Source organism: Myzus persicae, unplaced genomic scaffold (genome assembly GCF_001856785.1).
Source record: "Myzus persicae strain clone G006 unplaced genomic scaffold, MPER_G0061.0, whole genome shotgun sequence".
Classification (NCBI taxonomy): Eukaryota; Metazoa; Arthropoda; class Insecta; order Hemiptera; family Aphididae; genus Myzus; species Myzus persicae.
The window spans coordinates 282,037-298,350 of record NW_019104045.1 but is presented as its reverse complement, the minus strand read 5'-3'; the positions used below and the strand labels follow the sequence as shown (position 1 = coordinate 298,350).

At 29.0% G+C, this 16,314-nt stretch overlaps 1 protein-coding gene across 3 annotated transcripts in view; it reads right to left on the bottom strand.

The window, feature by feature from the left end:
• Positions 1-16,314, bottom strand: part of LOC111038024 (unconventional myosin-XVIIIa) — a 54,116-nt gene that overhangs the window by 27,086 nt on the left and 10,716 nt on the right. The window contains exons 2-5 of one of the 3 annotated variants that reach the window (XM_022320948.1): positions 14,903-15,003; positions 14,399-14,632; positions 13,652-14,332; positions 13,523-13,591 (exon numbers count right to left, since the gene is read on the bottom strand). In XM_022320948.1, the coding sequence (XP_022176640.1) occupies positions 13,523-13,591; positions 13,652-14,332; positions 14,399-14,605 (957 nt within the window). In that variant the 5' untranslated portion in view covers positions 14,606-14,632; positions 14,903-15,003. Of the gene's footprint in view, positions 1-3,676; positions 4,485-13,522; positions 13,592-13,651; positions 14,333-14,398; positions 14,633-14,902; positions 15,004-16,314 lie in introns of those variants that run through there. The other 2 variants (XM_022320947.1, XM_022320949.1) reach the window with 2 other exon arrangements.

Here is a 16,314-nt window from a genome sequence, read left to right as displayed (position 1 = left end):
GTACGTATTGTATATTGATATTATACAGTCGAGTCGAAATAACTCGAAACATTTTTAGAGATTCGAGTTACCGAGACTTGACTGTATATAGTTGAAATAATTTATCCATACTTAAGTATATTATTAGATAACAATTTAAAACAGAAAATAAACTTTGTAATATTTTTAAATAGTTATTACTATTATTATTATATACTTTACGTTTACAGTATTACACATTATTTTACTTAATTTGATAAGTGAAAAATAACCTTCCGTCTGAAAATCTTCATTAAACTTTTTCTTAATTCTTTTATAATATACAATCAAGTCACGATGGCTTAAAATCCTTAATAACAGTTGCAGATTTAACGATCGTTTATAGTTGAAAATGCTGACAGGTCTTTTTCTCCTAATATGTATAGTAGGGCCCACCTAAATGATGATGTTAATTTTTTAAATTTTTAAATAATAAATACAATTTGTATAAAAAACAACAATTTTTTAAGTACCTTTGCCACTGATACATTACGGCCATTCTTATAGATTTTTCGACTTTTTTGAACCCTTAAATTTGCCACTGCTAATTATCTCTAATTTTTTTCTTGTCTCTAGTAGTATTTATAAGTTATATTTGAGGTATATAAATCAAAATATTTTTAAGTTTGATTTCTTTTTATTTCCTTCGAGATTCGAGTGTAATCGAGAACCCACTGTATAATAGGCAATTAATAATTATACACACATGATAATATGGTTGAAGATGAAAATAAAAAACGCCCTAGATTTATATAATTTACAGTGTTAATATAAAAACAATGTAACGTTCAAACTTCAGAATATACGTTGTCTGTTTTGTTGTTGTTTTTTTATCGGTTCGATGATTTTATATTTTATTCCAATAAAATGTATCGTCCGAAAAGTATAAATTTAAACCAATGAAGCATACACTAAACAAATAACTAATTAAAAAGACAATATATTTAAGTATATCCAACTAGTAAAGGAAATAAATTTAAAAAACCAGATACATCCAACATTATAATAACATGTTTTTATTTAATTATTTCAATTGCAATACATAATATGTTTAACAAGTTGAAAACTGACAACTCGACAAATTAATTTACTTTGGTCGCAACCAATAAAACTATAAGGATATTTAACGCTGTTTCAATAAAAACAACCCAAATTTTACGTATCGATTAAAAATTAATTGACTAGGTTATTGGGTATAACTTATTACTTATTAGTTATTATACTATGTTATAAAATTATCAATTTTAAATGTAAAATAATGCAACGGTCTGCAACGAGCGCATTCAATAAGTGCGTTGACGTGTAATCATGTATATAGGTAGTTTGGTTATTTTAACGGTTCAATTGAACCGTATCCAATATCTTACAGGTTTCATCAATATATCAAATATTTAAATCTATAACTATATATATTTATAGTTAAAAAATAAACGTATAGTCATGTGCTGTGATATTTTTCACGCAAAACCCGAACACAATATTCCATCGAGCACTACCTAGAATTTAACGTTTAAATTTATGTCTTATACTAACAGAAAATAATACAATTAAACATATAACTTTAAAAAAAATGTCATTATAATAATGGATAAAGCATGTACGTTAAATGATATCACATGTTCAATGTAAGTATATAAAGAATCAACATTTAAAAAAAAATAATGATTTATTAATAAATTTCTTGTACATAACAGAAGAGAGATTCTCAAAAATCAATCCCAATACGTTTGCCACATTTTAAATATTAAAAAATATGAGAGGAATATATTATTTAATATAATTTAAGAATAATATCGGTTTATAGATAGTATTTATATAATATAAAATATTGAGTTGACGAACATAATACCAAATGTCTAAAGACCTGTGAAGTACGGATAACAACTAATAATTGGGTCGCAATTAAATAAACCAAAATGAGATACACATACACGGTCCATGTAGTCGTGTGAGTATAATATTTTGATTCTATACGAGTATAATATATTAATATATGATAAGGCATTTAAATGATTTAGGTTTGATCCTTTTACCACGATAAAACCAAAAACTCTACATAATATAATCGAGTATATGATCGAAGAAAAAAACTGGTAAATATGCGTAGAACAAAATTATACACAATATATTATTATATAGGTACACACACGACACACATGTATATATATTCTAACAAGTGTGAGAAACGGGAATATATTACCTATTATATAACATAATCTTGCCAAATGGTCAATGAGGTCAATAAATTCTTATGACAGCAGTATAATAATAATGGAGACTCGTCTGAAACAATGCATGCGGCTTTTCATTAACATCGACGAATCCCGTTATATATTAAATTGTACGAATGTACGTAAGTAGGTGTACAGTTTTTAAAAGTCGCCGTGGTCTGTGCGAACAAAATTTAAAAAAATACATAACATAACCTAATGAAGCGATAACTTCCGGAAAGCCGTTTTCGAATTGTAAATCGTTTAACGCGCATAAAGAAAAGACAAAACGTGCGAGCATAATTTATACCACAATAAATAACACAATATTATAAATTATAATATAAATGTATTTGTGAGAAGTATACGTCTATTATTATGCATTTATTGTGTGTGAGATGGTCGAAACGTCTGAAAACGTGTATTTATCATGAATCATGATCGTAAAGTCATTTTTATTTATCAACGGAACGACCGGAAAACGGTCCAGAACCAGAGAACCAGCATAATAATGCAATATATAACATACCTACGATGCAATTGTCGGGGACACGACAGAAATGGATCGCAATAACGCCCAACCACGTGTAGGCATAATATATTACAAATTTTATAATAACATATTATATAATATATAAATACCCTACTATGCCGATGCGGAGACGTGTCGAATACGATTTGCAGTTTTCGAAAACCAGTCACACACACCTATAATACCTACATTTAATAATATATTATAACAACGCACTGTATGTCACCCTCGACAGCGATGCAAACTGTATAAAATATATATTATTATTATTATATATAGGATGACTTTTATCACGTTTTTCTCACTCTCTGGAAAATTTTTGTTGCATCTTACATCAAATGTGTTTCAATCAAGTTCGAAAAACATTTAACACTGCTATATTTTTATGGAAAATAATGCATATTTTTTTAAATAATTCATAGAGCTGCCGGAACCAGATAACTTATTCAAAAACAATAACGTATTTGTACAGCATAAAGAGCAAATATTAGTATTTCCAACTTTAGTTTATGTTATAGGTTTGTGATTTTATTAAATTGTAACATTTCACAGATACTCAATACTCTCAACTTGTTTAAAAGCTAAAACATCGAAAAAAGTAAAAACTCACGAGTAAACACAGATAATGTTCTTAAAATATCAACTTTAACTTTGACAGTTAGAAAATTCACTCTATTACTAAAGCTTATTGAACAAAATTGAAAATGCTGAACACAAATTTGCTACTTTTCACGTTCGTATAACGGAGACGACACATTCGGACGTCACGTCCTATTACAGTTTAGATATATATAAAAGGAGTGAAACCTAATATTCACCACGGATAGTGTCTATATCACCCTGTATGTGCCGTATATGTAAGTGTTTACAGCGATGTATATGCCGTATATGTAAGCGTTTACAGCGATGTATATACCTTGACGCGTTCGGCAGACGTGGGCCGACGACACTTGTTGGTCGGCTGCGGCTTCCTGCTGGAGCTGCCGACGACAGCCGCCACCGTTTTCCTGGACACTGAGGGCGGGACCGGTTTCGGGCGGATCGAAATAGCAGCCGCCGACGGACGGGCGGCTCTAGGGCTTTGTGAACCGACGGCAGCGCCGGACGCCTTGCCCCGGCCGGTGGCCATGTCCTTGGCCAATACCATGGCCGCGGCCGCTGGCGCCCCAGACGGCTGTTGGCGCTTCCGACCGGGACCCGCCGTTGTCCCTTCGGCGACGGCCGGCGCCAAGCCTGTCCCGCGTTTTTTTAATATCTCGCCGACCACTTTGGGCGGGCCCGCTGACCGCTGACCTTGCAATGCGCCCGGTGGCAAGGTTAACATGTTTCGTGGACGGCCGAGGAAAGACGACGGAAAAGCAGGTGGACCATCCACGCTAAGATGCGCAAAATCGCGATATGACGTATAATGAATAATGCGAATAATATTATAATATATATTAAATTAAATCAATCGACCACGCAAGTATGTATACACAATTTTATAATTTTTTTTTTAACGTTTGATTATTGCTCAGGTCAATAGACGCGTATAATAATAATAATGATAAAATTACAGTGATATCGATTACAAGATGACACACTATATAGGCGCTTTTACGTGCGAAATGGGCGACGCTCGACCGGTAAACACGACCACGACACACCACGCACGCTGCCGGCTCGACAACGGTCACCAGAGCGACTGGCACGCGGACGGAACGACGACGGCACGCCGCGAGTACGTACTGCAGCGACCCGCTGCCGTCGTTGCCGTATGTTATATAGGTGTTGTGTGTTACTGCTGTGTTCCGTTTGATTTTTTAGATTGGCGCGGCCGGCTGTGTGTGCCGCGCAACGATGTGTATACGGCCGCCGCCGTCAATGAAACGCACGCTAGCAGTGGGGCGGTTGGGGGGGGGGAGGGCGTGATATTCCACTCCCGGTGACGACGACGGCGACAACACTAGAATCCTAATGAAACGATAAACGGCAGCCTAATTGATAAAGTATTAACTGCACCCGACTCTGCAGAGAACCACATCCGAAAGCGCGTCGTCGCCGGCCGCCGACCACCGTCGCGGTCTCTAAACGTATTTCACAGTCGTTGTCGTTGTCGTCCATAAAATACGCATAAACACACACCATAATATTATTGACCAAATCGTTATTCATTCCGTCCGGCCACCGTCCACACGTTTTCTACTTTACGTTGCGTGCGATTCCGCTTCAGACACGCCAATAATTATTATTGCCTTTGTTTTCGGTTTACATTCAGGCTCGGTGACATACAGTGAAATTCTACGTGCACTCAATAACTTTTAAATACATCACCGTGCACAATAGTATTATAAACATTTATACCGATCTGTATACTCGGCATTAGCGATTATTTTATAGACTGGTAACTATTTTAATAATAATTGCACGCAATACTTTATGCTAATTGCAAATACATACCAAGGCTTTCCAATTATTATTATTGGAATAGCTGTAATAGTTAAAGACTAGGAGAACCTATATAGAGCACCCGAACAAGCTGTCATTATATCATGTTTAAAGCTAAGTATGAATGTAAAAAATGTAATTTTTTTGATATTTTTAGTTATAACCTAACCAAAGTTCACTGTCTATTAAAATGTATATTATAAAAATGTCTAAAAGGATACTAACACGTACCGTATAGGACTATTTATTAATTATCATTTCACGATGTCCTGAAACGTATTTATGGGTACATAGGGGGCAGACAGCACTTATGTAGGGATTACACTTTTTTACACAGATTTTCATATGTTTAGGCACAATTAATCATTAGAAATTATTTTTTACTAGCTATAGGTATTAAACGTATAATTTACCATACCTATCTATTGATCATTGATTTTAATTATAATTTATTATACTTATACTTTTCTTTGAAAATAATAAATTTGAAATTTCGTACCACGACTTCACACCACTAATGTTAGTGAGTGGATGATGTAACGAAAACAATTACTCGAGAACAGAACGGCACGACTGTCGCGAAAAAAAGAGCGGTTTGCAAAAGAGACACCCAGGCAGGCCAATAGAAAATATACCAAGTGGTTATCCGTTTGCTTGTGAATACCGTATACAATATGGACCACGATCAAGACGGCTGACTTTATACCACGGTATATTCCATTGTTGAGGAGAGCGTCATACACTCATGCATATAGTGTAAGCCGGATTTTCACTATACCGTGTTGTAGAGTATAGAGTTGAATACTATGAATATAATATTCAACTTGTATACATTTAGTATTTGCATATTATTAAATATACGGAACATTACAAAACATGGTGTAGTTGAAACCTGGCTTTACGTTACTGAAGAGCGGCCAAACACGATAATTTTCGTTGCTCACTGGTCAGTTGTTTTAAAAGAAAATAACAGTGGCAAACTACCACTTTAATCGTTCTCCGCGATTTTATAGTATTTCGATTAAACTGTTTTCGTAAGTTTACAATTAAAAAAAATTAGAACAACATATTACGGTGTAACGGTCCATAAACGTTTTTTTGCGAGCTTTGTTACATGTGGTTCGATAAAATTTATCGTCTGTTTTCCAAAGACTATACGAACCGAGGGAGGCATATCGAGGTAAGAAATTAGTCAATTATAGGTATACATTAATTGCGGATTCCGTACCAATAAAGGACGCCACTATGTCTCTGACAGTTATTTACACTAAATTGAAGTTGCCTTTATGTTATGACGTGTTTACAAGTTTATAAAATAAAAAAAAACCTCTATGAAGTATTCAACGAGAGCCGTGAGCAATTAAAATTGTTTGTCATAACTTGTTCGAAAACACTTTTTTTTTAATTTATCTTCTTAAATTAATATTTTGCAGTGAACATATGTAGCAATATGTAGACATGTAGTGAAAAGTACTATGTCCTGAAGACTAAGGTCGTGTTGTTTGTCAATTTTTTTTCATTGAATTATATAACATGTACCTGTACTTTTATTGTGGAATATATTTAATATTGAAGTTTTTTTTTATAAAAAAGGGAGAAGGCAAAATTATAAGGACTCGTAGTCAATAGTCATGAATGTCATTTTTTGGACAAAACATCTGGGAACTACATCATTTCAATATAAATGTTGGACCTATATTCTCACCACGTCATGATTCACTTTGCTGCAGTTTATAGACAAAAAATTATTACACCAATACTGTGTGTATAATTTATTATAATGACTAACCCACTCCCGTAGATAATAATTTAAGGATATATTAATAATATAGATTACACATCGTAGTTACTAGTTATCGTTAAAATGTATCACTATATTATATCATTATATATTTATAATTTATAAATAATAGAAAGATAAATGCGCAATTGGTATGTTAAAATGTTAAACTGATTATCTTGAACAGTGTAAATATAGGCAACATAATATTATAACCTATAGATGACGCATTTAAATCTATACATTACACTATAATTTTTATCTTATCTATTATTTATATTTTTATTAATTATAATTTATCTCAAATTTTTCAAATAAAAAATACATTTATTTTTTGCTTCTATACCCAAACTTTGAGTATCTATCTATAAATAAATAGCATCTATAGGCGTTGTAAAAAGTTACTTTATTTAAATTTATTATTTATTTAAAAATGTTTTTATTTTAATGATGTTTTTAGTTTTGTATCCATGCGAACATATAAAATTATAATGCCTACATAAACGTATGTTTTGTAACTTATTATTTGTAACTAATTGAAATATGGAACCAATAACTTTAGGTTAATTTTTCGGATAGATAAAAAATAATACATAAATACATTTATTCTAAGTATTTTAGTTATACACACATTATTATTTTTACATTTTTATAATGGAATCTTGTATACTTACTAAAAACATAACTCACATGAGTAAAAAATAAATAAGTATATTTGTAGTATTAAAGTAGGCAACAAACGTGTTCAAGATAATACATCATAAATAATTATTATATGAGTAAATTATGAGTCGTCAAATGGTATTTCCGTAGATAGAGTTTAAGTAGATAAGGTTATATATACAGAGCAATCCAGATTTTAAATATAAAAATAGTAATTAATATATTTGTATAATATACGATAGATCCCTGTTTGAACATCTATTCATTTCTGTAACACAGATCTTGAAAAACTGTGTATAATCTACTGTATTCCGTGTCAATATTCATTCTCTGATAATTGGAAACATATTTTATACTCGCGGTATTAGGTGTGTCGCATGAAAATATTTAACAACGCAGTTAAATTTTTTACATAAACCGCATGTTATTGAATGTTATGTGTGCAAAAACAAGTGTTATAAAAAAAAATTAAGTAATTAACTTCGTACTTTTTAAAAATACATTATTAAATATTCAAACAAAATATTATTGTAACTAAACTAACATTTTTTCGGTAATATAGGTATATGACTTTCAAATTTCTAAATTATCTAATTCTTAGTTAAATAAAATTGAATATACTTAAACCTATGCATTTTAATTTTTAATAGGAAGAGAATAGCAAGATTAGTCCGATTAGCGAGAATTCACTATGCTATGTTATGCGTTTACGAGACATATACAACAATTAATGCGACTTAACTTAGAATCAACTCAGATTTATAAGTATTTTGTACAATTTTTTACTATTCAAAAGTTATAGTTTTTACAGAAATTTTACATTCTAAACACCAATTATTATCCAGGTAGTCATACTAGCCATGGTATTTAGTATTCAATTTTTACATAATTATACTAAGATTTATAATGTCAATAAATATTATTTATATTCAGATTTCTGATGGTATACTCTTTTTGAATACTTGGAGATGATTACTAAGTTTTTCCTATAAACCTGAACCCTAATACTCCATATCACACGTGTACAATATTTTGAGTAATATGATCTCCATTCCCCAAAGTTATTTAGTTCGATTAAGGGGATCCCAACGAAAGTTAATATATATTATTTATTAATTTATTTAAATTATAAATGGGCTAGCGTCCAATCTGGCTTAATGTTTTCTATTTATACAAATAATAAATGCGTGTTTAAAATAAAATAATTTATTTTTTTAATTTGATTATTCAAGGAAATACCTAAAAATATTGATAAATTCAAATTTTAAAAAAAAAAACGAGGAAATCTGCTATGGGTGTACCTCGTCATTCAGAAGATCGCCGCAATGAACGAGTTAAATGTTAATTCAATGATGATTTATCATTGATAAATCATTATATGCATTATGCATACAAAAAACAATTCTGAGCGAAGACATTCTATCTGCCTTTATTTGTATTTTATTATATATTTATACTTTATACTGCTATTATTAATTTATTTTACAATAAGTAATTTACAGTATGTTAACATAACAATAACAAAACACATAATATATGTCATATTATAATGGTAATAAATAATAATTCTAATATTATTTTATATAATATTACTAGCTGTTATCAACTTAAAATGGTGTGAAAAAGTTTATGGTATATATACGTAACTTAAAAATTAAAATTAATCGAAATATGTTGAAACTATGTTATTTATAGTAATAAAGTACACAATAACAAAAATTCGAAAATTGCAGTCAGCGAATAGCACAAAAAGAGTTTCTGTTATATCATATGTTAAAAAAGTTTAATATAAATATTTAGTGAAAATTCCAATTAGTTATAGTTCGTCATTTTGGAATTAGGTACAACAAAATAACAAATTGGGTTTTGACAAAAATACTTCTGATATAGGAGAGAGGGAGGGGCAACAATCACTAACAACATTAAACTTTCTGCCTATAAATCACCCTCGAAATTGAAGATTATAGCAAATATTCGATAAGAATAACCACACATAGCTATACACAAAAAAAAAAAATCAATGTAAAATCAATACAATCAAAAACCACCGATACATTGAAAGAAGGCCTTTTTAAATATTTTAAATAGTATCGTTGTTTAAACTATTATCTAAAATATGTACCGAACTTTTTACTATTTTTAATATCAGACGAAAATCCACCAATAAACTTTTTAGACCCAGTCCAGAATCCGATCATGATCACAAAAAGTTTGGTGAAAATGATTATAAGAAGTTATTAACTTGAATAAAGAACATTTATATTATATTGACATTTTCAATATATATTTGATTCAAATAATTTACATTTATACATTATACTTTGGTAACCGTTAATAATCTATATTGTTCATCTTAATACATGCGTATATTATTAATATAAATTGATCAATAGAAAACTAAAGGCTAAAAATTATACAATGAAAGTATGCAAGCAAATTCTATGACCTTCAAATATTTTTCAAGCCCACCATAATCCATCACGTGTCCACCAAAACAAACAACATTGTTAAATATCTGTGTCTTTGTGTGGATACATATTATTATTATATTATATTCATTGTGTATATAGTTTATTGTGTATATTATAATGCATTATTATTATTAGAATTAAATGAAGCATTATTTAATATTTTAATACATAAATAAATTATTATTTGCAAATAAAACTTTTGTTATTAGAAAAAGTCGATTAAAATTAAAAACGTAAATTTATTCGCAATATAATTAAATAAAGTAGTCCATAAATAACACAGAACAAGCAAAAATATTTTGAAAATTGTACGTCTAGAAATTTTCCTTTTGCAGCAAACCCTTTTTTGGAGCAGTAAAACCTTTTCAGTTTTCAAATTCAACATCGTTCTAGTAGCAAGTTAGATCTAGCCAGTACTTTGAACCTTGAGAGTCATGGGTAAAAGGGTCCTGTTTTTTCCTTTATAATTGAGAAAAAAGAAAAAAACTAAAAAAAAATACGAAAATATTGGAAATTCTTTGGCAAAATCAATCACCTATTTTGTTGTACCTAATTCAGAAAGTATTTTAAATTCAAAACTAATGTAATTAATAATTTAAACATGCATTGAATTATTTACCATTTGTAACGTTTTCAACTATTCATTGATGAAAATTGGGGGGAGAGGGAATTCAAGTAAACTGGAGTTCTCCAATTCGGAGAACCTAAACCCACACGAAATCAAGTAAATATAATGATTTTGTAACAATTCTAAAATTAAACCCACTAATAATTATTGAAAAAAAAATTGAAAATGTTGTTTTCGTGGTATAATATTTCTGATTTTATATATAATATAAATTGTTTTTTTTTATCACAGATAACTTTGCATATTTTAGGAGAGGTACTATTATATCTAATGAGGAACCTTGTATTAGATTTTCTAACTTATTGATTTCCTGAATTTTTTTGATATTTATAGAAAAAATGAAAAATTTCGAATGTTTAAAAATAAATCAAAATTAGTCAAAATAAACATTTGGTGAAAATCTTAAGTATCTGCGATTATTCTTTTTTTGGATTACAACAGAAAATCGTCTGATGAGATATCGGTGATTTGAGGGTAATTATCCAATGGCCTTAAAAATTTGATATTGAACCACTCATAAAAAATTAGTTTGACTTTCTAATTTCCAGTAATACTTTTTTTGGTTCAAGGTAAAAAAAATTATGAGGGATCTCGTAATAAATTTTCAAACTTTAGATTTAAATAAAAACATTTTTATGAATATCTTACTAGAAATAATTAGAAAATTTTTATGATTTTGATGAATTTTGTAACTAAAAAAATCAATTTTGTCAAAACCGGTTTTTGCGTACAATTCCCTTTTTTTTATTTTTATTTTGAAAACTACTGGCAATTTTCTCTTGAATGCAATAACTAAATTCACTTTCCCACCAGAAAAGAAGCTGATGTTGAAAATCTAATCTGTATTTCGACTACTTATAGTGAACACAGGTTTAAGAAACAAAAATAAAAATTTAAAATACACATAATTATAAAATCAATACATTCGTTCCATTCAAAATCTAAAATTCATCTGCTAAACAATAAATAATTAATACAGTAAAAGACTTGGTACCGCCATAAGACATTCCATTTTTTCAAAATATTTTGATAACATAGCTTTTATGTTGACTTAAAAATTCCAAAAATCCTATTTTGAATAGGTAAATGTATTATTGATGGGAAAAAATATGGTCAATTATGGTTGATATTATATCACTCTGTACAACTTACACGTAATCTTTAATTTTTCTGGGTCTATTAGTCAACTATGTCTATGTATAGCGTTGTACAAATAAAATAATTATTGGGTTATTTTAGATTAAAACCTTGATTATGAAATACATTAATATTTTAAAAATAATTTAATAAGTTACTGTGGATTAAAAATAACATTTAGTCTTAGTCTCATTCACTAATTCAGAAAACTTAAAAAGCCTATAATTGTTCAATTTTTTAAAATTCATTCAAATTTATCAATTTGATTTAAAATAAAATTTGAAAACAATCAAAAATTTAAACTTGTATACCGTTTTAGTAATATTAATTATTTCCAAAAACAAACAGTTAGTGTTAGCTCATAAGGAGTCCGATAACGAATTTTCAAATTTACCGCAAATCTACATCATTTAAAAATTAAATTTTAGTTTTAGTTGGCACCTAAATTATAATACTTTTTCATTAATCTACTGCCCGATACCTATTTAGGGCGGGGAGGGGGGTGTACTGTACGGTGTAATATAATAGCAAAAACGATGAAACAGGAAAAACTCTCATTTCTAGAAGAATTATTGGATTTTGATAACTGTTTATCAAAAAGAAGTAGACTTTTTACAGCCTGCATTAAACTCCAATTGTTTATTTCCGAAAATGGTATAAAATAATTTGTAAAAAAATGCTTAAAATTGTCTTTTTATCAAAGATATTTAAAAGTTAATGTTTAAATACTGAAAAACAGAGTTTTAATTTGGTTGATTCCATAGGACAGTATCATTATTCAAGTATAACTTATTTTTGAGGATAAAATGACATTAGCACAGAACGCCTTCAAAGACACCACATACTCGCTTTTTAAGGGGTTTGCTATAGGCAACTATTTTTACTGATGATAATACTACATTATGTACTACTGCATATCTACGTTTAGTTACTTAATAAAATCAATTCAGTTGGTACTCAGTTTTTCTTGTATAATTGTCAGCTCTCTGGGTTTTAATTTATGGATGCCATTGACCATTCACTTCTCCTCATTAATATGGCACAATACCAATACCCACTAGAGGTGAGTCAAACTCAAAAATTAGGTCTCAAACCAAACTTTTCAAATATATGTCAAATCGCACATTTCAGTGTGATGTTGAACTCAAACCGAACATTTCGTTCAGTATCAAACAGAAATCGTACAACGAACAATACCTGAACCAAATTAAATTAAATTACGAATCAAACTTTTTAGTTTTATGTCAAACCAAATATAAAATATTTTTAGTTCAAAACATTTGATGCGCTCAGATTTGCTTTGAGGTTCAGATTAATTATAGATTTTTAAACACTTTGTTTGAGTTTGATTTGGTTTTTTTTAAAAATGGGTTTGACTTTCAAACTCAAACTGAACAAAGCAAACACCTAAAGTTCAGATTGGTTTTTTGAACTTCTAACAGTTTATATTTATTTAAAGTCCACATAAACTTTTTACCTATAGGGCATAAAAACTTTATGTGCAAAAAACAGTTGTAATTTATATTCAAATTATTTCAGTTCCAATCCTCATAACATAGAATTTAAGTTAAAATAATAGATTTCTTTTTCTACTCACAGTCATATAACAAAATATATCGTTTATGTTAAATTACTAAAAAATAACTGTTTACTTACTAAATTATTTCCATTTTGGCTGCTTAAATATGTTTGACTCAATTCGTAAAGCTCCAAAGCTGGCTCTACCTACAAGTAATATAAATAGCTGACAATAACAATACCAAATGATAATTTTCATTTATTTACCTTAACAGTTACACTTGTTTCTGATGATTTGATCATATCAATAATTTCATCTCTATTTTTGTCAGAAACTGGACTACCATTTACTTCTAGTAATTTATCCCCAGGAAGAAGTCCAGTGTAATGTGTTTTATCTTGTCCTGGTTCAGCAAAAATCACTGGTTTCAAACTTTTTGCAGCATTTTCCGACACAAGACCACGTCTTAATGAGAACCCAAAATCACTACCAGGACCTGCTCTTCTATTAATGGTCAATATTCGAGACTCTATCTTCACAATTGGAACATATGGAAGTTTTAAGTTTTCATCAAACTCATCAGTTAAATAATCATTGCCGGAAGGACTAAGGTTAAATGGTGTAGCAAAACTGCTATTTGTTGTTGAGTCTGTAAGGCTATCAATACTTGATACTCTTGGAACATTTTCATACACGATTAATTCATTTTTTAATGTATTAGTTTGTAGAAGAGAATCTGAATCAAGATCCTGTAAAGGTCCATGTTCTAAAATTGGTGGAGGTTTGAGGATACCTCGGCGAGGTGGAAGAGGAGGAGTTTGAACAGATTCATCAGTCTCATCACGATTTAATGGGGCAAAAAAGTTGGCACTGTAATCTGCAGTTATTCCACTAGGCAACTTTTGTTTTTCTTTACGCCTTGTACGTAGTTTTAATGATTTCCTCACCTAAAAAAATTACACAAAATAATATATAAATTTATTTTGAAACAATATTATAAATGTTTTTCTCACCTCATCCAATCTTAACAAATCATCAGAAGACATGCTGAAAGTGCTTTTTTCTTTTTTTTCTTTTTCTTTACGCATTTTTTTCATTTTTTTTCTTTGCTCTTTTTCTTCAGTTTGATTATTGGCGGAACCCTGTGACCCATATCCAGAACTGCTTCCATTATTCACCACATTGTGGGAACCTGAACTTTTTTTCATAAAATTGAACATCACGATTGGTTAAGGTAAATTATGATCCTAAAAAAATGTTTTAAAACTTACATTAATATCTTTTGATCCAAAAATAAATTATTAAAAAAGTGCATAAGACATTTGGCTTTCTAAGTAAAAATGAACTTAATGAAAATTGATGAAATTTTAATGTGTAGGAAAAAACACTAAGTTAGTTTATAGTTACTCGATACTAAATGTATTTGTTGAGAAGGGGAAAACATACAACTAATATAAGGTTTTATAATAAATAATTCATGAATATCATTTTTATTTTCTTCAGACAACAGTTCTTACCTGAAGCTTCTGTTATTCCAAAAAAGCATTGAACTGACATTCTGGCAAGATCAGAAATGCATTTTACATGCAACTAAGCATAATAATCATGATTTTTTATTCTGAAAAAAAAATAGATAGTTACATTTCATGACTAGTAAGTATATTATTTATAAATTTATTATATTATACATGTTATAAATATTTAACATTCATACCACGATCCAATATTTAAATGTAAATTAACTAAAAATTAACTAACTATTGAATAATTTTTATATAGATACTAATGGCAAAATAATTATTCAGACAACATAATTCTATCTATTAAAAATTATATTTAACTATATAATATTATAATTATTGATTTTTTTAAAGTTATTGTCTTTTTCAGACATTAAGCTTGTTTATAGGAAATTAAATTTATCAACACCATTAATACATTTTATAAAATTATATAATTTATCAACATGCATTAAGCTCATTATCAAGTCTTTATCAAAACCGAAATACAAACATGGTTTAATATTTAACTAAGGTACAAATAAATTTTTCTAGTACCTGCATACAAATAAAATAAAACACCATTTACTACCTATGTATCTTTGTATTATAATTTATAACAAGAATTCAAGCATTAAACAAAAATTTAAAAACATGGGGAAGTCACTCTGCTTTATGGTAGGTTTAGAATAATACATCTTGAGTAGGTCACAATAATGATGCTTGTGTTAAATTGAATATCGATGATAAATCATTGTACATAAAAAATGTTGAAACTTCGTCAGCCTTTCTAAGAACATTTTATAATTTATTTATATTACTATAACTAATTAATTTTTTATTAGTAGGTTGGATTAATTTTTCCAAAAATAATACACATACTTATTATTATTAGTTAAATATACTAATATTTAATCAATGTTATTACGTTATTAATTATTTTAACGTTATATCATATATTGTTGTTTATCTATTTATTTGTATACCATATAATGAAATATAAGCTAGGCAGTAAACAAATATGATTTTACATATTTTTTTCTAGTCTATGCAGTTAAATGGGAGTGAGAAATCTTTACGAATCATGAAACACAGGATTCACAAGAAAAAATTTATTTTGCATAAAAAAGCATATTTTAGAGGTTAGAGAATATTTAACACGTTAGAGAAAATTTGGGAATATTTTTGTAATACTCGGCATATAATGAACATATTTCACGCATATCAGCATTTGATAAATACAATGTTCACTAAATGATTTATTTCCGGGTTTCAATAAAAATTAATCTCCAGGTATTCCTTATCGATTGCGAAAGCACAACGGTTATTTCGTTAGCTGTCACGACTATACATCGAACAATATATTTAGTTATTAATTGTTATTGTAAAATTAATTTAATTAAATATATTTAAAACCAAATTAATAAAAA